The 26,411-nt window shown below is 41.0% G+C and overlaps 1 protein-coding gene across 1 annotated transcript in view; it reads left to right on the forward strand.

The window, feature by feature from the left end:
- The first annotated feature begins 4,959 nt into the window (after positions 1 to 4,959).
- Positions 4,960 to 26,411, forward strand: part of LOC764550 (sucrase-isomaltase, intestinal) — a 32,725-nt gene continuing 11,273 nt past the window's right edge. Inside the window, exons 1-12 of the mRNA XM_030982573.1 lie at positions 4,960 to 5,189; positions 5,310 to 5,478; positions 15,668 to 15,764; positions 18,060 to 18,172; positions 19,253 to 19,378; positions 19,672 to 19,806; positions 20,771 to 20,875; positions 21,491 to 21,604; positions 22,379 to 22,463; positions 22,988 to 23,111; positions 23,827 to 23,963; positions 25,324 to 25,358. Coding sequence (XP_030838433.1) covers positions 4,960 to 5,189; positions 5,310 to 5,478; positions 15,668 to 15,764; positions 18,060 to 18,172; positions 19,253 to 19,378; positions 19,672 to 19,806; positions 20,771 to 20,875; positions 21,491 to 21,604; positions 22,379 to 22,463; positions 22,988 to 23,111; positions 23,827 to 23,963; positions 25,324 to 25,358 — 1,470 coding nt within the window. The remainder of the gene's footprint in view (positions 5,190 to 5,309; positions 5,479 to 15,667; positions 15,765 to 18,059; positions 18,173 to 19,252; positions 19,379 to 19,671; positions 19,807 to 20,770; positions 20,876 to 21,490; positions 21,605 to 22,378; positions 22,464 to 22,987; positions 23,112 to 23,826; positions 23,964 to 25,323; positions 25,359 to 26,411) is intronic.

Here is a 26,411-nt window from a genome sequence, read left to right on the forward strand (position 1 = left end):
CAGTTGAAACACGCCACTTTTTAATCGTAATTCTGTAAGCAATGTGAATACACATCTCAAAACATCTGATCCATTTATGTAGAGGTGAGAGTCCATAGCTATAAGCTTCCTCATTTGACGCGGAGGGAAGTTTCTCTATGTCATTGAACTGTTTGGGAGTAGCCCCACAGACATAGCATCGCATAGATGACTTGGTTTCTGTCAGAGCATTCACGACTTTCTGATCTACCATGGTGAAGTGCAATTCATAGTTAATCTGTATATTGTCGTTCCTATTTAGATCTGCTGCCAGCTCATAATCAATGTCCAAAGATACATTCATAGGTTGCAATTTCTTGATTTCATCTTGAACAGATCTATACTCTTCCTGAGAGAGTTCAGTTGTTTTTTTCTTGAATTGAAGATGAATGGGTCGGCAAAATCTTGACGAAGAAGGAACCGGATTTTGCCACAAAATACTGTCTTTTACCTTCAATTGCAGCGGAACTAGAGTAGTGCAGAATATGCTGCTGTCATCCAAAGTACCTGCAGTAGAAAAATAAAATTATTATGTCAGAAATGCATAATTGTGTACAGCAAACATGAATTCAAAATTACTTTAAAATATCATCAGAATGAAACTTAAAATGTTATACTCATACATCATGTACGTCCAAAAGTATCTATATTATCCCAACATTTGGAGGCTTTGATTATGTATTTTATCAAAACATAAAATATAATTGCTCATAAGAAATATATATAATTATCAGGAAATAAATATTAATGGAAACCTAAGCTTGTTTAATTGTTGGAGCATTAAAACCATGTGTTTTTATTTTACTTAAGATATGTCCTTTTTTTTTATTTGTTTCATGAATTAGCTTTAATGATGATGTTGGTCTCTCTGATAAAAAAAAAATAAACGCATTTAGCTCTGTAGGGTGGAAAGGAGAAAACACGTACCTGCAGTAGACTTCTGTTTGTATTCACTGTGGCCTGATGAGCCGTCAAAGCCCCATTTGCACACCAATTCACAATTGAACTGTTCTTCTTCTTCTAAATTTTCAATGACTTGCGTGATAGTGTCCTTCTGCTCCTGAATTATCCGAAGTGCAGTGTGGTCTAAGAGGCTTTGTAGGGGTACTTTCCCAGAGTCTTCCGTGACTGAGATGTCATTGGGATAACATTTTTCCTTAGCTTCTCGTTATACGGTGGATAAATATCAGCATTTTTACCTTTTGCAGCAAGTCTGGTTGTTTGGTATGCCTGTTTTGTCATTCCTGTTTCAACTAAAAGTGACAAAGCTTCTTCACTTGAGAATTTTAATGGTTCTTTCTTTTTTTCTGATATCAGTTTTCTTATTTTAGCTGGTCTTGATGGTGTTAGCATTGCGAATTTCAACACATATTTCAAACTTGAATTTTTCTTATACACGCCTTGAGATGCCGCATATAGAAGTTCCTCTGGTTCCCTGTCTTCTAGAAGGTAGTGTGCTTTTCTTTTTTTAGAACGATCTGAGAGAGTGTCCCAATTCTTAGCTGGACGTCCCACATTGGATGCGCCCTGTGACGTGCCTGGCAAGTCTGAAGTTGGCTCTGTTTCTGTCCCGGTATCTGTGCTGTTTTGCTGTGCAAGAAATGTTTCTACTTCAGTATTGAATGTCAATGTCTGATTAAGCCAGTCCTCGTTTCCTTTCATGAAATATTCCTGGCGACGACCACACTTGTTCCATTTCTCTCGCATACGATACAGAAAGCGTCCAATAGTCTTTGACAAACTCTTGAGAAGTTTTTGTGGGATGTTTGACCTGTTACCCACATTATGATATGCACATAATGCATCAATGGATGTTTTGGATGCCAGTTTGATGTCTGAAATGAAGCCAACTGAATGCACAGCATGAAAAAGCTGTCTTCTTAATACCGCCATCGTTTATTTCAATCCAAGTTCTCCTAGAATGATATCATATATGATTGCGAATTGCATCAACGTGTGAAAGCAATTTTCACTACGCTACACGCTCTACACTCACGTAACCGTTGCCATGGTTACGCGGACGAGCGTTGAATCGGCTGTGCGTAAACAGTACAAAATTAAAAATGTACCGATTATGCCTCATAATAATCGATGGACGTGGGGGGAAAAAGCGCCTGCACATGCAGAGTCGCAAATTATGGCAAAAAGAAATACCATACATGAAAAGCTTAGGTTTGGGCGGACATTTTGAGATTAACATCACTGCGGGAATCGGCCGGAATCCTAATTAATATGCTACTTTTATATAAAAATTGCATTTTTCCCCTTTTTTTGTGAAATTAATTGCTCATTTTTCCCAAAATGAAGCTTCCATAAATTTGGTCATTGTATTTTCTAATTGGGTTACCAATAGGCAAGAAGTGCACGCAGTATCAAGTTGATTGCTTTTCCCTTCATACATTCTCAACACCTAGTGTAAAGTTACCTTTTTTATCATTTTTGGAGCAACATATAGATTTTCCCATGTTCGCAGGGGTATATGACACTTTTAAAACTCGCTAAATATTAAAATATGGGTGGAAAATTATTCTTTAGAATGTTTTCTTCCCAAAACGAATGAAAAAAATATAAAAATTCACATTCGCCAATTTTGAATTTTGGCACACTTTGAGGCGATTCTGGCCCACTGTGCGGCGGCACTGACTGCGAGCTGAATCGGTAATAATAGGCCTATAAAACGAGAAATATTGCACGCTAATCTTAGTTCCATTTCATTGGTTTAAGGTTTGAAAATTGAAACTCAATATTGTGTTAAAGTTATAACAGAAAAGATGATCTTTATTTTATAATGCCACCGGGGCGATTTTTAATTTTGCAATCGCCCTCGTGACGGGGGCGATTATGTAGCTCACGGGGGCGAATCGCCCACCGCCCCCGTGTATTTTGAGCGCTGGTTGTGTGAATGTTTGTCGTAGTAATTACATGCATAATAACCACACGATTTAAGCGCCCTTGTGTGTGTGTGTGTGTGTCCAAAAGAAGCCGTGTATATAGTAATGCAAACAAAACGCCTACCACAAACTCCAGTCGTTAAACTCAATAAAGGGCTTTATACAACACCTACGTGGATCCCTGTCATTTGATTGGAGGATTGTTGGTCACATGATATTCAATAGATGGTATATTGCACGGTCGTGCATTTTTGGTTATATGCGCCGTGCATTTTTGGTTATATGCAGACTGCGTACCTCTCTGCCGTGCGCGCGCGTATCCCTGCGTGTATCTGACGCGAAGGCAATCTGAATGTAATCGAGAAGGCTTGAATCCAACTTGAATTTATCTTTAATATAAGGAGTAAAGCATAATTTGTTGATTAACGTTCTATTAGATCTTCTTCGATGTTGTATAAAACAAATAATGAATGTTTTTCATTCGTTCAATGGTGCGAATATTTTCATTCGTTGAAAGATTAACATTAATTCTATTCAACTCGGCTGACGCCTCGTTGAATAGAATGTTAATCTTTCAACTCATGAAAATATTCGCACTATTGAACTCATAACCATTCATTATTTTTATAATATCTTACGAGCCGATGGCGTTCTATTATTTCAGGATTATGTATTTGAATTGTCAGTCGAGTTTGTCAGAATTATGGGTTTGACTATACAAGACGATCGCAAAGACCTTCGAAAAATTTACCAACAGCCAGTAACATCAATAGTCTTGTGCACCACACTTTGAAATGTGCAATGAGGCATTACGTAATCGACCATAATGTTGACAGTAAATGCAATCGGGTATTGCATTTTCCCTCAAGAAAATGTTCAATCATACTCATACATGCACCCTTAATGAAATGATTGCAAATATGTTTCTACACATCCCCTGTATGGAAAAAAATCTATTCCGTCATCAATAACGAGGAAAATAAAAGTTTATGCATTTTATGTACAGAGCAAATTGAAGAGGAGCTCGCAAGATACGTCATGTAGTGTTGCCAATTTGTGGTTGATTGATCGCTACTTCAAATAATTTAGAACTTTCTTATTTTCAATCGGAATTTGCTCAAACTTTTACTGACCTGTTCCTCTCATTTTCTGCTTTTATATAAACCAACTTGATATCAGGGTTCGACTTCCCATTTCAGTTGTTTTGTAGAAAATCATTGCGATCATGTAAGTGATATGTCCGGTATTGATAGCTAATAATATCTATAGTCATTTGGAAGCGCATCGAGACGTTATATTATCATAATGTGATTTGCGCTATACAAGAACGGTATACTAAATTATCATTATTACATATATTGTCTTTAATATTACTTTATGGAGCAGATGTTAATTCGAATAAACGATATTAGTTCTCAAGAACAGAAACGCACTTCCCAAGACTGACTGATATAATCATAACGTATTGCAACCTCTTGTAGTATACATTATAGAAGCTATTATAATATCATTGGACTTTATCTCTCTTTACCTCTTTCATAATAAAAATGCTATTATTATATCCTGTCTTATAAAGATAACTTTTGACCGTGTTTATCAAAACCATTATCAACAAATGATGAAAGGTCTCGTGAGGAAGAGGAGACCTTTTTTCCCCAACCGCAATTTATTACGATATGGCTTATCATGCAAATATCTAAAGTGCAAGTTTGATAAGGAACCAAATATTTCGTACCCCCCCCCCCCGACCCACCCCCATGATTGGCCACTGATGCGATGGGATATCCTTATTTCCTTAGAAGCATGTTTTTGTTTGTTTCATGAAACACCTCAACCTTAGTAGATCATCGTTATCGTCATCGTCGTCACCATCACGATCATCATTATCATTATCATCATTATCATCACTATTAGTATCATCAACACATGAGCGATCGTCATACATCGTATACCCCCCCCCCCACACACACACACACATACACCAGTTTAATCCAATTATTAACTCTCCCTCTTTCTTAAAGATTCGACACATTAATAGGAGTGTGGGTATATGAGGACCAGTTCCTCCAGATCTCCACCCATCTTCATCTTACTGTGTATGGCTTTGGAGAGCACAGCCGTCACCACCTCCTCCTCCACCTTCTCCTCCCCGCACCTCCTCCTCCTATCGTCCTCTCCTACGACGACGACCACCGCCACCATTACCAACTCTTCTTGCCCCTCCTACTCTTTCATAATCACCACCACCGTCATCATCATCACCATCACATCGTCACCACAGTCAGTATCATCGACAGATAAACCGTCACTACCATATCCTCTAATCCACCCCTCCAATATAAATTGCGAATTCCCATGGTTCTTTAAGCGCATTAACCATATTCTCACTCTTTCTTAAAGATTCGACACATCAATAGGGGTGCTGGTATATGAGGACCAGTTCCTGCAGATCTCCACCCTCCTCCCATCTTCCAACGTGTATGGCTTCGGGGAGCACAGCCACCGTCGCTTCAGACATGACCTCAACTGGAAGACATGGGGCATCTTTACTCGAGATCTCGGCGTAGGGGTGAGTGGTGTAATGGTTCAATTACTTGACTGAATTAAATCAAGAGGTTGAAGGTTCAAATCCAAGCCCGGTATTAATTATGTTCTTCGGAAAAACATTAGTCCACATTTGCCACTCCCCACCCAGGCGTAAATTGGTCCAACAGGAGCGCTACATAGTCTTGGTAGCCGGCCATGATCGGGTTAGCCTTATAGGCCCGAAATCACAAAGGAGGTTTGTCGACAAACCTAGGTTTATGTGCGTCATAATTGTTTATGAAGCGTTTTGACACGTTTCAAACCAAGTTTTGTCCGAACCTTGGTCTGAAACGCATCGAAACACGTCATATGACGCACATAAACCTAGGTTTGTCGACAAACCTCCTTTGTGAATTCGGGCCATACCAACAGGCAACGATTAGGCATTGTTTGCTATATAGAGGGCGCAAGTAGCTAAAAGTAGTGCAGTGGGGCTTAAAACCTATGCTTGAATACTAAAATAGTGTCTAGTTTTGAAGTTCACGAGACCCCAATCATGATATTTGTAAAAAATAAATAGCTTTTCTTGATGGAAGCGTATACTAAGACAGTACTCGTTGCGACTTTTGACATTCAATATTCTAAACATGTCGAATTTACGCCAATTTGATGCTCCTTATTTGCAATATCAAAAGCTTTACCACGACAAGGTGACTGTTTGCAATTCAAAATTCGAAGATGCAGACAAAGTAAGGACTTAACTTTGTACACGGAAATGACACGATACCTAAAATAATTGGACTTCAACAAAACACCCCAAGGATAGAAAACACTTTGTATTGTTGATACATAAAGTGTTACAACATCTATTTTACAATATCTTTTTCAAGGAGTCCAGGATCTATTATGATTTTATAGGCCCATGTATTTACACGGGCCTATAAAGTAGACCTATCAAAGTATAACCGATTCTTAGGTAGAAACATTAATTAAGGAATGAAACAAATACAAATATGTGTGGACTCAATGATGGGGTGGATTGGGGAATTAGCATTAAAATACACGTCTTGCCCTTTCGTTTTGATAATGATAACGATAATAGCCTAATAGTCCACTCCAAATTTTATTAAACCGAAACGGAAATTCTTTTTGCCCAATTGATCGTGAGCCCGGCAGCCACTGGGCAGCGCCAGATCGACGTTGCTCTCTCCTTTATTGTTGGACGCCAAACAAGGTAGCAACAACTCCCATCTTTTAACGTCTTTTGGTATGACGCGGCCGGGGTTCGAACCCACGACCTCCCGGTTGTGAGGCGGACGCTCTACTGACTGAGCCAACACTCCGGATTTCTTTCGGGAATAAATAATTTGTTTATATGATCAGCAGTCACGCAATAATAATTACAGCCAATAATTACAGTCCATTTACATTTCGTGCTGGTACGTATATATCAACTACATTTGCAAACTTGTGATAGTAATTAATAGAGGCTATTCTATACCTGTGATATTTAAGAACAATGAAAATGAATATATTGTAACGAAAACGGGTCTCTCACTCTCTGGGTAGCGTCACTTCTTCAGTCAGAACCCGCTCTTTCTCTGTACTCGACGTTCTCACAAAAATATATTGTGCAACAGACACTCTCAGATCAGCTTACAATCACTTAACTAAATTAAGTTACCAACACAGGAAATAATATGCACTTACAGATCAAGTAATGTTTCCAAGAACTTTAATAATCTGAACTTCCAAACAAATTAAGGCACAACTTCCTTCTACGGCAGCTCAACACAGACTGCCCACAAGATTCACCCCACGTACGCGCATCGCAGTGCGCGACGTAACCATGGCGACATCTACAATAACAATAAACAATTACAACGCCCTCTAAAGGCTAGGTAATGTAAATAACGATTTCGTTACACTACCCCGCCCCAAGTCTGGGCAGTCCTCTGACCAAAAACACAAAATCGTCTTAATACATGCTTTTGGCAAGAATGAGGCAAAATTACATAGATAAAACTTTTATACATTTATTTCAATTAATCATTCTGTCCTGCGAACAACATCTATAAATACATTTTTGCAATTAAAGGCCGAAAAATCCGCTGGAATACTTTCACGTATAGCAATAATTACATATAATTCTACAAGAACAAGAGTGGGAAAAGATCAAGTCCTTTCCAAATTTAAACTATTTCAACCTGTACTATCAGAATGTACGCAGTACCACTATCCTCGAATAAGCCTGCAGTTAAACATGAGGTAAGAGTTATGTACAAGTAATATATACACACGCATTATCATCTTTGGTGGAATAGATCATAGGAATTCATTCTGGCGTAAATATTCATATTTTCAATGATAGCGCCGTGAAAACTAAAAACAACAACAACATCAATAGTTACATGTAAGGAAAATTTAATCACTATAAGAGGAATATAAATGAGTTCCGCCATGAACTTCAATTGCAGCATAAAATACATACAAGAAAACAGGTTTCCAAGTAATTGCAATATTAATGATAACTGAATTGATATACATGTATGAGTTAAACTTCTGGTAAGATTGCTCCAGCCTTCAAGTTAATACTGTAATTGGTCCTGATCTCTTCCTCCACTACCAGAATCCCGTCACAAAAAGATCGTCTTGTGGTGACTTCAGTAATGCTGTTAACCCGGCCGACCAGGGCCCTTTCCAGCTCCTGTACGGACATCGGAGAACCTAGCGACTGATCCGATGCGAGGTGATGCAACTTTGTAGGCGCCGGCGAACTTTCCTTCTCACACCCATGCAGGAAAACCACGCTGTACTCTCGTACCTTTTCCTCCTGAAAGAGCTTCTTGCCCCCCGAGAACTGTGTTGAGGAAGACCACTCTTCTACCTGCAGAGGGGTGCCCGGAAGAGTGCGTCGCAGATCCAACCCCTGCATTGGCCTTCCCATCTGGATCTTCCGAAACGTTGGGGTTGGGCAGTCCTCCACCTCCTTCTGACTCTGACGATACCGACGAGGTCTCACTTTCCCTCTCCTTTAACAGCATGCTGAGATCTTTACCGGTCGGCCTCGATGCATTCCCGTTCTCTGAAGAGAGTGTTTCCTTCAAAGCATGAATACTCAGCTCACCTGCTGCTACAGGGGTTACCACAGGCGCGTCTTGCCGCTTGTCTTCTGTTGTCTTTCCCTCGTGTCGACTCTGTACGTGCCTCGTCAGGTTGTCCTTCCTAAAAAAAGACTTGTCGCACCCTCTGCATTTGTGTTCCTCCCTTCTTCGATGTCTCTCTTGAATGTGTCTCTCCAAACTTCTTTTGTGGGAGAAGTAATGACCGCAAGAATAGCACTTCACGTTCCCCCTGGAATGTCGCATACTGGCTTACTGTAAGAGAATCGACACAGAGGACATCAGGTTAACACAAAATCGAGATCATCTGGATTATCATTCATCACAGCTAATATAGTTGCAATGGGTTAACTATCTAATTAATAACTGTAGCGGATAGGCTCGTTTCTTTTCCTCGACGGATTTCTTCTAGGGGGTGGGACCGGAACTTTTCGTGGTGCCGGAACAGGGGGTGTGACAGGCTGGGAATCTTCCCTGTTCAAGTCCTCGATGTCCATATGCTGTGTCAGTTGGCTTTCACTTGCTTCTAACCAGGATTGAAGAGGTTCCCCCTTGTACGGCTTCAACCTGTCAACATGGACCACCTTCATCTTTCCATTTCTCTTCGCCTGTATTCGGCAAGTAACATCTGACAATTGCCGAATTAACAAGTAAGGGCCCTCCCACCTCCTCTGGAGCTTCGGGGACAAGCCTTTGGTCTTTGCCTTGTTGTAGAGCCACACAAAGTCGCCCACTGCCAAAGGACTACCCCCTGCCTTGGAGTCATAATCCTTTTTCTGCCGCCTAGCACTTTCAGTGCAGTTCTTACGGGCCCTTTCGTGAGCTTCCCGCATGCGTTGCCTCAAGGTGTATGCGTAGTCTGTCTCAATATCATGCTCCTCGGGGTCCTCTAGAGCCTCTGTGGTCAGGTCTATTGGCAAATGCACTTCCCGCCCTAACATCAGCATATTAGGTGTCTCCCTTGTGGAGTCTTGGGGAGCACTACGGTAGGCAAACACTGCGATCGCCAACTTCTCGTCCCAATCTCGTTGTCGCTTATGGGGTTCAATCATCATTGAGATCATGTTGAGCAGAGTGCCATTAAACCGTTCAATGAGTCCATCGGACTTTGGGTTGTATGGGGTGGTGCGTGTCTTGTGAATGCCAAGGATGCCGCACATTTCCTTAAAGACGCGAGACTCGAAATTCCGGCCCTGATCCGAATGCAATACTTCAGGAACACCAAACCTACAAACAAACTCGTTTACAAACTTGTCTGCAACCGTTACAGCGGTTTGATCTGGTATTGGGTAGGCCTCCATCCACTTGCTAAAATAGTCCCCTACAACCAGAATGTACTTGTTCCCTCTCTCCGTCTCGGGTAGCGGTCCAACTACGTCCATGGCGACACGCTCCATCGGCATTCCTACCGCATCTTGTTGCAAGGGGGCCCTCCGTTTCTTAGCTGGTGACTTCTTGGAGGCACAGACGTTGCATTGTCGAACTACGGACCGTATGTCTGCATCCATTCCGTACCAGTAGAATCTCATGCGAACTTTGGCTATGGTTTTGTTCATCCCTAGATGTCCGCTGGACTTCCCACCATGCAACTCTTTCACGACTTCTGACCGAAGTTTGGTTGGGAGGACAACATGCCAAGTGATCTTCTGACCTTGATCACATTCCCACTTTCGGTGAAGAACTCCTTGCTTGACAGCTAGTTGATCCCACATTCTCCAGTAAGACTTTTCGACACTAGACTTTGATGCCATTGAAGACCATTCAGGCCTGTCTTTTGATTGTTGTTTGCCGTTCAAGATCCACTTGATTGATGAATCTTCAGTTTGTTCTTGGTTCAGGTGTGCATTGGTGATACTTGGTGCTAGGGTAACCGCATTTACCTCTGCACGGCCATTTCCAGGTCCTGCTTGGACTTCGAAGCCTGCAGACTCCTCAACATCCCGTTTACACTGGGGACAAGGCCATCTTGACAAACTATCTGCATTGGCATGCGAGCGACCAGCTCGGTGTATGATTTCGATATCATACTCAGCTATCACTTGAAGCCAGCGGGCCATCTGCCCTTGCGGATCTTTGAAATTCAGAAGCCATCGCAATGCTCCGTGGTCCGTCCTGACCGTAGTTTTCTGCCCATACAAGTACTGTCGGAATTTCTTCAAAAATTCTACGACGGCGAGCAACTCCTTTCTGGTAACGCAATAGTTCTTCTCTGCTTTGTTCAGAGCTCTGCTAGCATATGATATGACTCGTTCCTTTCCATCTACCACTTGAGATAGGACAGCCCCTATCCCCTCATTACTAGCATCCGTATCCAGGATATAATCCTGTTCTGGGTCTGGGTATGCTAAGATAGGCGATTGGTACAGCCGCTTCTTGAGTTCCTGGAAGGCATCTTCACATTCCTCAGTCCATACGAAGGTGTGGGCTTTCTCGGTTAGCCGATGTAGTGGCCGGGCGATATTGGCAAATCCTTCAATAAACCTCCTATAGTACGAGGCCAGTCCTAAGAAACTCTGGACGTCCTTTACACTAGTAGGGGTTGGCCACTCCTTGACAGCTCTTATCTTTTCTGGGTCTGTGGACACTCCTTCCCTGGACACTACATGTCCCAGATACAAGACACTCTCCCGAAATAGGTGACATTTCTTTGCTTTGAGCTTCAATCCTGCTTTCCGAAGACGTTGGAAGACCATCCCCAGTCTAGTTAGTTCTTCGTCGATTGTTTTGGCGAATACAATGACATCGTCCAAGTAAACCAAGAGTACTTCCCAATGCAGTCCGGACAGGACCTGCTCCATCAGCCTCTCAAAGGTGGATGGGGCGTTGCATAGCCCGAAGGGCATCACTTTCCAGCTGTATAGCCCTCCTCGAATAACGAAAGCTGATTTCTTTTTGGCTTCTTCATCTAGCTCGACCTGCCAATATCCTGAGGCCAGGTCCAAAGTAGAAAACCATTTTGCACCTCCAAGTGCGTCCAGCGAATCATCAATGCGAGGTATTGGGTAGCTGTCCTTGATTGTCAAGTGATTCAGACGACGATAATCCACGCAAAACCTTTTTGACCCGTTTTTTTTCTTTACGAGAACAACATTGGATGACCAAGGGCTGTCTGAGGGCTCTATTCTGTCATGTTCAAGCATGTCTTGGATTTGACGATCAATCTCTTCCTGCTCCTTGGGTGGAAACCTACGGGGCCTTTGTCTGATTGGAAGACTATCCCCTGTGTTGATGTGATGTTTGACAAGGCCAGTCTTTCCAATGTCTGAGTCCGAAATTGCGAAAATGTCTTGGTTCTCGCACAGTAGCTTGGCAATTCTGTCATGGAAGACCTTGTCTATCCCTCTCTTGCTTCTTTCAAAGAGATCTACGAGATGGTCTGGGACTGTATGATTATCGGTTATTGGTAAAGGTTGGCCTGGAATTTCTTCAATGTCCTCCCCGCTGATGGGTGTTAGATGGCCGGCAAGTGTACCTCTGCGAATTACGCATGCCTTCTTTCCTGGGTTGAAGACTCGAACAGGGAGGGTTGTTTCCGTCCTTTCTACAACTACCCGTGCAACGATGATGCCTTTGTTCAGGAGCTCGCTACTCTCCGCAGGTTCAATGAGACCTAGACCTGTCCCATCTTGCAGCCCTGTCGTGTAGCCTGGAACAATAACCTCATGACCTGGTGGCACCCTTGTAGTTGCCCCTATCAATACTCTGGAGCTAAATGAAACTCCTCGTGCATCCGTACATTTGATTTTCTCTCCCTTGAGCCGCAGTTCCTTTGTCTTCAGATCGATAATACACCCATTTGGTTCCATGAAGTCCAGCCCAAGTAGCCCGTCTACCTGGTCGGTATTGCCGAAGACTACTTCTAGTGGAAAGATGCATGTTCCTACACCAAGCTCCAACCATGCACTACCTAGCGTTTCCATGCTACTGCCATCTGCATTGCGAACTCCCACTTCTGTCAAGTCTGGCCTATTAGTTGAATGTATCCGATAGTACACGGATGAAGATAAAATAGTATCGGTGGCACCTGAATCTACCAACAACCTTGCTTTGATTCCCCTTATCTCCACTTCAGCAAAAAGACCACGTCGTGCTTTATCAGATATGTAATTCCTTGAAGGATATTCTCGAGGAGATGGAGGTGTGTCAGTTACATGCCCTGGTGTCCGTCCAGCCTCCCCTCGGGCCTCTGGGTTGGCTGAGCCTCGTTTCCCGAAGGCCTCCTGTATTCTCTTGCGTGAGGGCAGTTACGCCTAAAATGCCCCTTCTCATGACACTCGTAGCATTCATCTGTGGCTGTTGGTGTTCTCCGCCTGTACGAGTTGGGTCTCTCCCGTCTGAATTCTTCTGACTTGATGGGTCGTTCCTGTTTGGCAATTCTCTCATCTATTCTCTTCAGCTCTCTCCAGATTTCATTGATCGTAGCTGCTGAATCAGTGTCAACGGCCCTTGCCTGCTTCTGCCTCCTGCCAGACCGTTGTTCCTCGAGTCTGAAAAAATTATCAGTTGCCAAGGCCGCCTGGATGGCTTCATCCATAGTTGTTGGCTTAGATCGAAAGACCCCTTCCCGGATGGATTGGTCCTCAATCGCCTCTGCAAAGTGTGTCCTTGCCAACCGATCCTGGGCTTCTTCAGTAAGTTCCGGGTATGCCAACATGGATAACTCCCGTATGGCCTGACCCAGTTCCTGGAGGGTCTCTCTGGGCCCTTGGCGTCTGTAACGCAGTTCAAGGAGGAAGTTCTCTGCCAACTGGCCTGGGCCAAATCTCTTCTCTAGAAGAACTACCAGGTCTTGGTATGCGATCCGAGAAGTGTCAGCTGCCTTGCTGCCCAAGATCTTCAGTGCTGATCCCCGCAGACTTGCTGCTAGGAAAACCTTTGCCTGGTCATCACCCCAGTTATTGGCGACCTTGCAGGCTTCAAAATGGCTGAGGTAATCCCTCCAAGGTGTCCTCCCATCGAATTTGTCGGGCGATACATTTGGCTTAGACAGTGTAACAGGTGACCGTACCCCTGGAACTTCGCTCCTGTGTCGCTGGTAGTGAGGAATTGATGCAAGAACATCTGAAGCATCCAAATCTTGCCTATGTAAGAAGCCTGTTCGTAGCCCATCTGCCCGACGAACGGCTGTTGATGTTTTACTTGGAGACCACTGTGCAGCATGAAGTTCCTTCGCCTCAGCAGCTGCAGTCTGCTCGTGTGCCACCTTCACTTGCGTTTGATCCTCTAGGCATCCATGCATTGGTGATTCAGGTCCCTTGGGATTGACCAGCAAGTTATCATTCATTGTGGTCGCATGAGTCTCCGTTGACTCATGTTCCCGTCTACCAGCAGTGGGTGGCGTTCCACTCTGGGACTGGTTAGGAAAACTTACAGGAGACTGATCGATATGCAGCCTTCTTACCTGCAGTCTGAGAAGCTCATTCTGTTCTAATAATGACTGAATCTCTGTCTTGGACCGACGTAGATCTTCGTCGCCTCGCTGCACTTCTGCTGCAAGGACTTCTACCTCGTCCTCTATAGTCAGTCTCTGAGAAGCCATACCACAATGTTTCTTCCAAACACTGATGCTTTCTGCGTCGTTGTTGTGTGGAGGCGCCACAGAGTGATGTGTTGAAGCGATGAGGCGCTATCAGCCCTATGTCGTAGCAGTGAGGTGCTATAGAGCGCTGTGTTGTAGCGGTGAGGCGCTATAGACCACCGTGTTGAAGCAGTGAGGTGCTATAGAGCGCTGTGTTGAAGCAGTGAGGTGCTATAGAACGCTGTGTTGTAGCGGTGAGGTGCTATAGAACGCTGTGTTGAAGCGGTGAGGCGCTATAGACCACCATGTCGAAGCAGTGAGGTGCTATAGACTGCCGTGTTGTAGCGGTGAGGCGCTATAGACCGCCGTGTTGTAGCGGTGAGGTGCTATAGAGCGCTGTGTTGAAGCGGTGAGGTGCTATAGACCACCGTGTTGTAGCGGTGAGGTGCTATAGAGCGCTGTGTTGAAGCAGTGAGGTGCTATAGAGCGCTTTGTTGAAGCGGTGAGGTGCTATAGACCACTGTGTTGAAGCAGTGAGGTGCTATAGACTGCCGTGTTGTAGCGGTGAGGTGCTATAGAACGCTGTGTTGAAGCGGTGAGGCGCTATAGACCGCCGTGTTGTAGCGGTGAGGTGCTATAGACCACCGTGTTGAAGCCGGTGAGGAGTTGCCGTGTCGAGCTAATGCTCGATTAACCTTATTTTTGATAATCAGCTCTGCCGTATGCTGATCGAGTACCGTGTCTCGTGTCTGTTTTAATCCCACCGCTAGCCACCAATGTAACGAAAACGGGTCTCTCACTCTCTGGGTAGCGTCACTTCTTCAGTCAGAACCCGCTCTTTCTCTGTACTCGACGTTCTCACAAAAATATATTGTGCAACAGACACTCTCAGATCAGCTTACAATCACTTAACTAAATTAAGTTACCAACACAGGAAATAATATGCACTTACAGATCAAGTAATGTTTCCAAGAACTTTAATAATCTGAACTTCCAAACAAATTAAGGCACAACTTCCTTCTACGGCAGCTCAACACAGACTGCCCACAAGATTCACCCCACGTACGCGCATCGCAGTGCGCGACGTAACCATGGCGACATCTACAATAACAATAAACAATTACAACGCCCTCTAAAGGCTAGGTAATGTAAATAACGATTTCGTTACAATATTATTCCTATAAAAGTGTAACTACAGAAAGCGAACCCAATAGGCTATTTTTGTAAAGTAATCAAATTCAAGGCATATGTCTCAGTGAAGTACCTCAATTACAAACAATTCAAATCACCTGTTACAAGTTATTGTCTCAATAGTCAGAATGCGAATTGCATACAGTATTTGTTGCTAGGTAGGACAATCATCACGTTTTTCTCTGCCTGACAATACATAATATATGCAGTTTGCATTATGACTATTTGACTGCAAATATGTGTCATTTATTAATTATAACTGTGATTAAGTTATGATAAAACATCGATAATTCTCGGTTTCGTTTTTTCTGGGACGCACTATACATTACCGTATACCCGGATCCATTTGTGTTATTGTACCCTCGTTTAACTATCTTCTATTATGACGTCATAATTGGCAGGGAGATGATAACTTGTACGGAGCGCATCCGTTCCACATGGTGGTAGAGGAGGATGGAAATACACACGGAGTTTTTTTCGTCAATAGCAACGCCATGGGTAATATCAATATCTGATTTGACTTTATTCGATTTGATATGATATGATTTGATTTGATATGATATGATATGATTTGATATGATATGATTTGATATGATTTGATTTGATTTGATTTGATATGATATGATTTGATTTGATATGATTTGATTTGATTTGATTTGATTTGATTTGATTTGATATGATATGATTTGATTTGATTTGATTTGATTTGATTTGATATGATATGATTTGATTTGATTTGATTTGATTTGTTTTGATTTGATTATGATTTGATTTGATTTGATTTGATTTGATTGATACCGTTTGTATGATTCTGATTTGATATTATATGATTATGATTAACATTTGTTGCTATGCGATTTAACATGATTTAATAAAATATAAGAGCTTAAGTTTATTACATCAATCGAATAGATCTGACGTGATCACGCTCGATTTGATTAGATCTGATTTCATTTTGATGTCATGTTACACCAGGCGCGGATCCACGGGCCGATTCTACCGCCCCCCCCCCCTAGCCTCCCAAACCGGTACAAAAATAGGATAGTAACGTAAATTTTACCTTTAAGAAAACACCAAAAAAACGCCCCGCCCCCTGACCTGCCAGTGACATAAATGCGGCATCAAAATATTTGTGCTTCTCTGACCGTAATTAAATGCCTAAAACTCCTGAGCTTCCGGGGTTTCCGCCCCCTGAACGCCCCACACCAATTTACGCTCGCTACCCTCTACCTGATCGTAAATACTTTAGCCCCCAACTTTGATAAACGTTCCGCGGGGCCTGTGTATACGCATACAACACTGATATTTCTGATGTCTTTAACGTGACATATCTTCTTCTCCCCTTGCAAACGAGAAAGAAAACAAGGTCATTAAAAGGGATTAAGCGACAAATAATGATTGTGATTCAAATTGATGGGTATATTTGTTTGAATAAGCACTGCTATTCACCAGACTCTTCTTTGTAAAAACAACTTTTTACAAATCTCAGCCATACTTACTGAGATGAGACGTTCCATTCAATTTGAAATACTCATTAAAGAATACACTTCTCCTAATCTGAAAGTGATCTTACAACACAATGGCAGAATTGCATGGCTGAGATTTGTAAAAGTCGTTTTTACAAAGAAGATTCTGGGGAAAAGCATTGCTTATTCAAAAAAATCCTTGCATCCATTTGAATCACAATGATCATTTTGTCGCATGAGCCTTTTATTAAATAACCTTGTTTTCTTTTTTGTTTGCAGGGGGAGAAGAAGCTATGTCACGTTAATAAATCATAAAGATCAGTTGTATTATGCGTACATGTATATTACATATAATAACAGAACAAAATGTTGATTATCAGAATGTCATTTTGGAATACCTCAATACAAATACCAGATCTTACTGTGCCGATACCACATTATCTTTAGCCCATATCAGTATTAGTAAGAGCCAATATAAAGTTATTATTCTTTATTCAGTTCAGTATAATGCTTTTCCTCAAAAATAGTTTCGCTATTTTTTTTTAGGGTTGAGACGCTAAGAAATGGTTTCAAAATGTACATTATACAAACCCTGAACCATTGCATAATGATGGTGGTTCTCTCTCTGTATTTATTTTAATCATACATTATCAACTACATATAAAAGCAGCAACAAAAAAACTTAGGGTTATCTGGGGTAGGTGAAAGTGAGAGTTAAAAAGATAGTCATGCTAAAACGGAGCTTCACCCCCCCCCGAAAAAAAAAATTAGTGGTCCCCCTCTCCAACACCCCCCCCCCCCCCCCCCCCCCCGCTTTAATATTCACCGGCCGGCTGAGTAGGCGCAAAAATATTCCAAAAAAACTGGATCTCCCCCAAAAAACAATATATGTGCTCTTATCCACCCCCCCGCTCATTCGCCGTTCGCCAGCTGGCTGATTCGCCGCTAAATATTTTCTCAAGATTTGGGCCCCCCCCCTCTTGCCGCCGGCTGGATCCGCCCCTGTGTTTCACGGTCATTTGACATGATCTAATTTGAAATTTTTACCGAAGAAATATACAAAATTCGATTTTATATGATATGTACTTGCTTCATATGATTTGGAAAGTATGATCAGAGGGATTTTGTGATATATAATCAATATGATTTTATTTAAAATGTCGCAAGGGACAAGGGTTGACGTGGTTCTTTTGAAGACGAAATATTCTTTGAACATATTCTCATTCTGTAATCAAGCAGTCTTCTAGATTGGTGAAACCTTTTCATGTTCTTGTACTTTCATTTGATTTACTTTTTGGTTTAATTTGTTTTAATTATCTTTTTACAGAGGTTGCCCTTCAACCCACACCTGCTTTGACATACCGAACAATAGGCGGCGTCCTTGATTTCTACGTGTTTTTAGGCCCCACCCCTGAAAATGTCATTAGTCAATATGGAGAGGTATTTCAAATTATAAACACATTATCTTAAAGGTACTATGTCCCATTTGCAGGCCAAAAAAATGAAAAAGTTAAATTCCAACTGCATTTGAAAGATAATACTAATTTAGAACTTCCCTAAAAAAGGTGGGGCTTGAAAATGTCTTCAAGTGGGAAAGTAAGGACTATTAGTTGTCAAATTGACTTTAGGGCTATAGAGCCCCAAAGTAATAGTCTTGATTTTCAGACAATTGTACCGAATGGTCATACGTTTTATACTGCGCAAAGATTCAATCAGTTTAATCTTGGCCATCACAAGAAGTGGGTTATTGATGTAGACAAATGCTCATGTACCCTTTACAACTCTTTTCATGTATGTTATTACCAAAGAAGAAAAAAGCCAGTCAGTCACTCAATAGTGTCTGACAGTGAAGTCTAGCAAGTAAACAGGTTTCCTTGCATAATTTGAATATGAGGACACTGCTAACGTTTAAATTTCACAGATAGGACATACATGACATATTCATAATTCCTGCAAAGTTCTACAGCATTTGAGGTTGGCTGCAAAAGGGACACAGTACCTTTAACGGACGACTGAAAAGACCTTTGATAAGTTACATAATTATATCATCTATAACTACGAGCGAGTATAGTAACTGAGGTTTGGGGGAAATTGCTCCTAGTCGTCTGAAATTAGGGGCACGTTTAATGATGAGAGGAAAAGGGGACACTTCTCGAGAGGGATAAGACACTTATTAAAAAAGGAGCACTTAATTGAGAGGTAAAAAGTAAAAGGGGCACCTTTTCTATGTAAAAATGGGCACTTCTTACAAAGTTAAAGGGGCACTTATCGGAGATGAAAAGGGGAAGGGGCACTTAACAAAGTAAAATGGGCACTTTTCAAAGTAAAAGGGGCACTTTTTTATGTAAAAAATGGGCACTTCTTACAAAGTTAAAGGGGCACTTCTTCTATGTAAAAAGAGCCACTTTTGGTATACTTGAAAAAGTAGGGGGACTGTGCCCCCTGCCCCCCAGGAGGGCCGCCTTTGCCGTGTCCCCATATCTACGCCACTGATTTCTTATCCTATCTCTGTTGTTAAAGGTAATTGGACGGCCTGTAATGGTACCGTACTGGTCACTCGGGTTCCAGCTTTGTCGATGGGATTACGGATCGCTGGACAGGGTCAAGACTGTATGGTCAGAAATGATCGAGGCGCAGATCCCTTATGTAAGTTATTTGATTCTTCTTCTGTCTTTTGATAATACACTGCAGCTGCCCTTAAAGTTGGACTCATTTTTCTTATCTCTTTTCATGAATGTCTTGTTACAATTATGATTTGTCCTTGATATAAATAGTTTATATCTTCTCAGAACTTTATTGATAAAAAAGAACAAGAAGAAGAAGAAGAGGAAGAAGATGCTGACGATAAAGGAGGAAAGAAAGGGGAAATTATGAAAATATAAAAAAAATTAAATTAAATAATTATTGGTCTAGGTCATAAATCCGTTTTCTCGCTACAGGACATCCAATATGGCGACATCGACTACATGTTGGAAAAGAAAGACTTTACCTACGACAAGGATGGCGCTTACGCTGGTCTTCCTGAGTTCATCCAGCAGGTCCACGATCATGGTCAACATTACATCATCATTCTCGTGAGTAATTGGTCAAGTCCGACATAATTGGTCATTAGGCACTTTTAGATTTACACGACGAGAACGTGGACCTCTACGTGTGACATCCTAATAAGGCACTGGCAGTGACGTCACATTGCCTTAAAAGGATGTCACACGTAGAGGTCCACGTTCTCGTCGTGTAAATCTAAAAGTCCCTATTATTTTGATGCCCTATCCGTGATGGTTTGATGGTTTGTTTTAATATAGGTGATTGCTAAGAAAGCATGTGTATGCTTGTGAGCAGCTAGGGGACTCGTTCCCTCTCACACCCTCTCTCTCTGTTACTCTCACCCTTTCTTTCTCTCGGTTTTCTCTCCCCGTTACCTGCCCATCCCTCAATCCCTTCTCGCTGTCTGCCTATTTCTTCATTCTCTCTCGCCCCTCACTATAATTTTCTCCACCTCCTTATTTCTCGCTCCCTCCACTACGCCTCTCCACCAACCCTTCTCTCTCTCTGTCTCTGTATCTCTCTCTCCCCCTCTCTCTCTCTCTCTCTCCCTCTTTCTCTCTCTCTCTCTCTTTCCCTTCTCACTCTCTCTATCTCTCTCTTAAAGAATAACAATCTGTCTTTATTATAGCGCTTAATACGAAATACCGTCTCTAAGCGCTTTACATACTGTATATTATTACCCTGGTAATCTGATGCATTCACGCGCAATTTGCACCATCTCCACTCCCTGGTAAGTATTCATATCATTGTGATCAGCGTGAGGGCACTATTGCAATTAATAACACCGCATTTCATACCAGGTCCCCATTTCTCTCCTGGGTATGGAGTGGCAAATGTAGATTAATGCCTTGCCAAAGAACAGTAGTGCCGTGTCGGTGATCGAACCCACGGGCTTTGTATTTCAAGTCTAGAGCTTAAACCACTCGACTACGACACCTCTAAGAAGAGTTTTGATGTATTATTTCAACATTATATTCCCCCCCCCCCATCCAGGATCATATCATAAAGAAGGAAGCGGGATACCACGCCTATGACCGTGGTCTCGACCCCAACGTATATGTGCTGAATCCAAACAGATCTGCCCCTATCGTCGGAAACGTAAGGATTTGTTGGTGTTGTTGTTGCTATAGTAGTTATTGATGCGGTTGTTGTCGTCATCGCTGACAGTCTTTTCGCTCTGTTTTATAACAAAGAAAAGGTTAACGTAGACGTTGATGTGTCGAGTCCCTACCATTTCACCATTTATCATCACAATTTATAAGATCAGGATATGGCAAACAGTTTGCCTTGTAAGATACAATTGATAGTACATGTCCTAAAAAACGCCTAAGTCCGCCGATTAAAATTATACATGACATTATTATATCGATTATCGAACCCATTGCAATTATATCAACAGCGAAGAAAAAGAATAAGAATAATGAGGAAAGTAAAGAAGAAGGAAAAGAAGAAAAAGAAAGAGAAGAAGTAGGAGGAGGAGGATAAGAAGAAGAAGAAATATGAGGAGAAGGAGGAGGAGGAGAACAAGAAGAACAAGAACAAAAACAAGAACAAGAAGTAGGAGGAGGAGGAGGAGGAAGAAGAAGAAGAAGAAGAAGAAGAAGAAGAAGAAGAAGAAGAAGAAGAAGAAGAAGAAAGAGAAGGAGAAAGAAGAAGAAGAAGGAAAAAGCAAAGAAATTGTCAATCATTCACTTGTGTGTTTTTTATGCACAGGTGTGGCCAGGAGATAGCGTTTATCCCGATTTCTTTAACGAGAATTCTCAGAAATATTGGACGGACCTCTGCAAAGATTTTCACGACGAAATTGAATATGATGCGCTCTGGATCGTAAGTCTCCTTTAAAATAATTCCCATGCTTTTCTCCAGCTATGAAATCAATGATTATAACATCATTATTCTGGAGACGAAACTCGTCTACCGCTAGGATGCTCTTATAAATCATAACATTACGACGAAAATTGTATTCCATATAAACAATAAAACCACAAGAGGAACTGCTTTTGAAAAATCAGCCTTAGGCAATTTCAATAGCCTTGTACGTTACCTATTGAAATGTGCGATCATGACAATGACTTATTACGTAATCTGAACATGATTTCTCTGGGATGTACGATAGGATATTGAAATTGCTCTTGAGTTGATCGTTCGAAAATAGTTGCGGAAGGGAAGCAGACTCACATGGGTATGTTATACCGTAATACCGTAGTTGTAAGATTAAACTATAATTATAAATATGATGAAAGATTAGTTTTTGATAATAATCCCACTCATAATCATTTGTGGAAAAATGCTGTAGCTTTAGCGTGGAAAACAGTCTCCCTACATATTTTTGGCTAAAATAATCTGTAAAAATGAGTACAGTCGGGGCGGGGGGGGGGGGGGGGGGGGTACAAAATGGATTTATTTCATAGATGGCCTTAGGGAGTGCATTTTAAAAACTCAACTCTGTCCATGTTCAAATATACCACTTTGTTTATTTTTATTTTTCTTTGCCATGACTGAGAAAAATAATTTCATAAGCTATAATTTTTGCACGAATATTTCCTTGTTATCTTGATCGTTACAAATGAATTCCTATCATTATTTTTAAACCTCCTCTAGGACATGAACGAGCCTTCAAATTTCGTAAAGGGATCCATAGATGGATGTGATAATAATAGATGGAACTATCCCCCTTATTTACCAAGTGAGTAAATGATATTTGAAACAAAACATTTGTTGATAAAAAAATATAAGAAAGGAAGATAAATTACACGATAATGGATGAATAGATTAGTTTTAATTTCTTTCTATACCATTACTTTATGATTACTCATTTAATGATGCATACTTGATTTGAATAATATTAACCTATGGTAGAACCCAGCATAGGATACAGCGTACCGTTTGAAAGCTTAAGAAGAAGAAAAAGAGTCCCAATAAATTTCTGACAAAACAGATTATCAGAATTCTGGGTTACTTGTTTACATCAAATATCAAGAGAGAGAGAGAGAGAGAGAGAGAGAGAGAGAGAGAGAGAGGGGGGGGGGGGGAGGGGGTGGGGCTATCGGGACCCCGTGACCCCCTCTTAATCCTCCTGTGTCCCCCCCCCCACATTTTCATGAATATTCCTTCATACGCTCATGGTAACCACCCGCCGCAAGTTTAAATAAAACTAATGTCTTTGAATGAAATAAACATCGATATCAATATGACATTTTTGTTTTGCAGAAATCACGATCGATGAAGGTAAAATATTTACCAAGACTCTATGTATGGATGCACGACATGGCACGGGTGACCATTACAACCTACACAGCCTCTATGGTCACACGATGGGAGTAGGAACATACGAGTAAGCCTTCACTGTTCCATATTGGGTTTTTTGTCGTTGATGTTTTGTTTTGTTTTTGTTTTCTTTGTTTTTTTGTTTGTTCATTGGTTGGATTTAATCATAATTCTCTATCTTCAGGGCTAGTACTATGTTTTATTCAAAGATTATTATCATTATCATTTAATGAACAGCATTGTTTGAGTTTTAAAAAAGAAGACAATTTTGGTTGGATTTAATCATAATTCTCTATCTTCAGGGCTAGTACTATGTTTTATTCAAAGATTATTATCATTATCATTTAATGAACAGCATTGTTTGAGTTTTAAAAAAAGAAGACAATTTTGTTTGAATAATTTGAATGAATGGTGGTGGTTATTTTACCTGACTGCTAAGAAAACATAAATGCTAGTAAGTATTAAAGCGTTCTTATGTATACTGCTTTGGATGAAAAAAGTAAATGTACGAATTTAGTTTTGACTTGTAACCGATTCAACTTCTGGATGATGTAACTGTATTAACTGTGTTTTGATTTGTACTACTTCTGTTTTGATTAAGAAAAAAAAATAATGCACACAAATAGTAAAAGGGGAGTGACATAGCCAGGGGGATGCCCCAACACATTTTTGTTCCCTACTCATCATTCTGTCAAGAATTAAAACAATCCATAATTGAAGGCAAACTTTGAAAAATGAAGATTTTTACAGGTTACAAATTGCGTGTCTTTCTTTCCTTCAAGAGCGCTGAAAACGGTTTTCCCTGAGAAGCGTAGTCTGGTATTCAGCCGCTCTACCTTTGCCGGTACTGGCAAGGCCGCCCATCATTGGCTTGGAGATAACCAGAGTGTCTGGGGCCATCTGCATTGGGGTATTACAGGTAAAGAAGATGCATAGGCGTGCGGGTTTATTGCCGTTTGGTCCTTTGGATTAATAATCATTTAATCATGAAGAATAATAACCATTAAATGATTATTAGACCTATAGTAGACAAATGGGCATGAGACAAAATAGGAATTAAACCGACTGGAAATTAGACTAAATGAGCAATATACCAAATGGATATTACCCAAAATGGTCATGAGACCAAATGATAAGTCGACGAAATGGTTATTTGACCTTGTGGGTAGTAGAAGGGCTGGGCGTGGACCATATGGGAATAGACAAATTGGGTAGTAGACGAACTGGCTGTAGACCAAACGGCAAACATTATGGCCCGAATTCACAAAGGAGGTTTGTCGACAAACCTTGGTTTTCGTACGTCATATGACGCGTTTTACGCGTTTTTTTCAAACCTGGTTTGTAAAGAACAAAAGGAGGTTTGGCGAAACAAAAGGAGATTTGAGCTCAAACCTTGGTCTGAGCTCAAACCTTGCTTTGTGAATTCGGGCCTATGTAACAATTCATACCTTAGATGCTGCTTGGCATGGTGATGTAGATATACAGTAGGCTTGCGGGTGCACCATGTGAGAGAGAGAGAGAGAGAGAGAGAGAGAGAGAGAGAGAGGGAGAGAGAGAGAGAGGATTGAGGAGTCCTGAAAATTAAGGACTCTGACTCGGTAATCTTTCTTGGGGGTGTGTAGTCCTGAAAAGGACTGTTTGTTATCTTTCTCAGCTTATAGTTCTAAGGAGAACTATAGCGCTTGGAGAGGATGAGTGGCTCGACGTTTCGAACAGGTTGACTATCTTGACTATCCTCTCTCTCACATGGTGCACCCGCAAGCCTACTGTATAAATTCATACCTTGACTTTTTAAAATATTAATTTACTCCAAAGTAGGCAGTAAGTAAGCACTGCAATTTTAAAAAATAATTGCCAATGGAGGCAAATTTTAAGTGGACTTTAAGATTTTGATTCATCACGATTTCGCATGTTGAACGTGCTCTTCTGTCGATAACTGAAAAGTTACTATTTCTTCTCGAAACACATAACCAGAGCTATGGTAACAGAAACTAGCATATCCATAACTATCACAGATAATGAGTACAAAAGAGCAAGAAAATGCTATTAAATGCATCTTCAAATAAAATTCACTTCTTAATCATGAAGGTGATAGAAAGTAACCATAAAAAATGTAAAAATCTAATGACTGTAATCGCAATGTTCTTTTACACTGTATGACTTGAAATATGAAACAAGCACAATACACCATTGTCATCATTGCCAACATTTGAAAGTGGTATATCAACAAGACAAAGGAAATATGAATTTTATATCTACATTTTAATTTTCTTGGTCAGGTATGCTGGAATTCAACATGTTTGGAATGCCATACGTGAGTAATTTTTATGTGTTTTTTTTCCTTCGCTATCTTACTTCCTAAACAATGTAGTTAAACCTGCATGTAAGTCATGTCTTTCGCTACCTGTACTAATCTATCTCAGAAAAGGATAACAACTATGTTCTTGGGTCAACAATTTGTTAGTGTTCAAATCTCTCGGATGATATCGTTAATGAATATGATTTAAAGCTTATCTGCCATAGTTTACAGGAGGGATTAGAGCGCTCTGCAAGGTCACTGGACAGGTGGTTATCTCATGAACTCAGCTCTCAGTTAACATAAGAAAAAGAGGATCATGGGGGACCAATGGTCACCGATTAGGCATTGGTTGTTATATAGAGGGCGCAAGTAGCTACAAGTAGTGCAGTGGGCCTTTAAGGCGGTTCTACGATACACGGACCATCGACAAAATAATAATGATCTGCGGTCAAAGCCATACATCAACCGAATTCCTAAATTCAACCCTGTACCGAAAGCTATATCTCACACTACACTATACCAACATTTACTCGAAACTAACTTCAAATTGTTACCCTAACCGTATATCATTGACGAAAATAATGCCCGGGGTATTCGTCGGAGGAAATGTCGGATTACTTAGGAGTAGCTGCTGCTAATAATATAAAGACAGTTGGTGTTACGAACAATAAAAACCTGGACTATTTCCTTCCAAACTGTACAGTATTGTTTATAATAATTTTGGTGAAGAAAAAAATATCCCATGTAACATTTGTATGTTTTTAAATTAGACGAATAATGGAATTGAATTGAAATTTCGTGTTTTATTATTCGACGCTACGTGACTGTAATGAAATCTGAAATCTGAATCTGAAATAAGCTCAGTTCAGAGAAAGAAGGGCACTAAGTTTGTGTTCAGAAGTAATGACTTAACTAATAAGGTAACTCCCTACTGTCTCTATCAAACGGTTTTTGATCACGTTCTGTTGATCACGTATGAATATCAGCGTTTTAAATTATGTTCTTCATAAATAAAGCATATATTATTCTTGCCTTAATTAGATTTCTATAACTTAGATGTGACCACCG

This window comes from Strongylocentrotus purpuratus, unplaced genomic scaffold (genome assembly GCF_000002235.5).
Source record: "Strongylocentrotus purpuratus isolate Spur 01 unplaced genomic scaffold, Spur_5.0 spur5_scaffold_12, whole genome shotgun sequence".
Taxonomy (NCBI): Eukaryota; Metazoa; Echinodermata; class Echinoidea; order Camarodonta; family Strongylocentrotidae; genus Strongylocentrotus; species Strongylocentrotus purpuratus.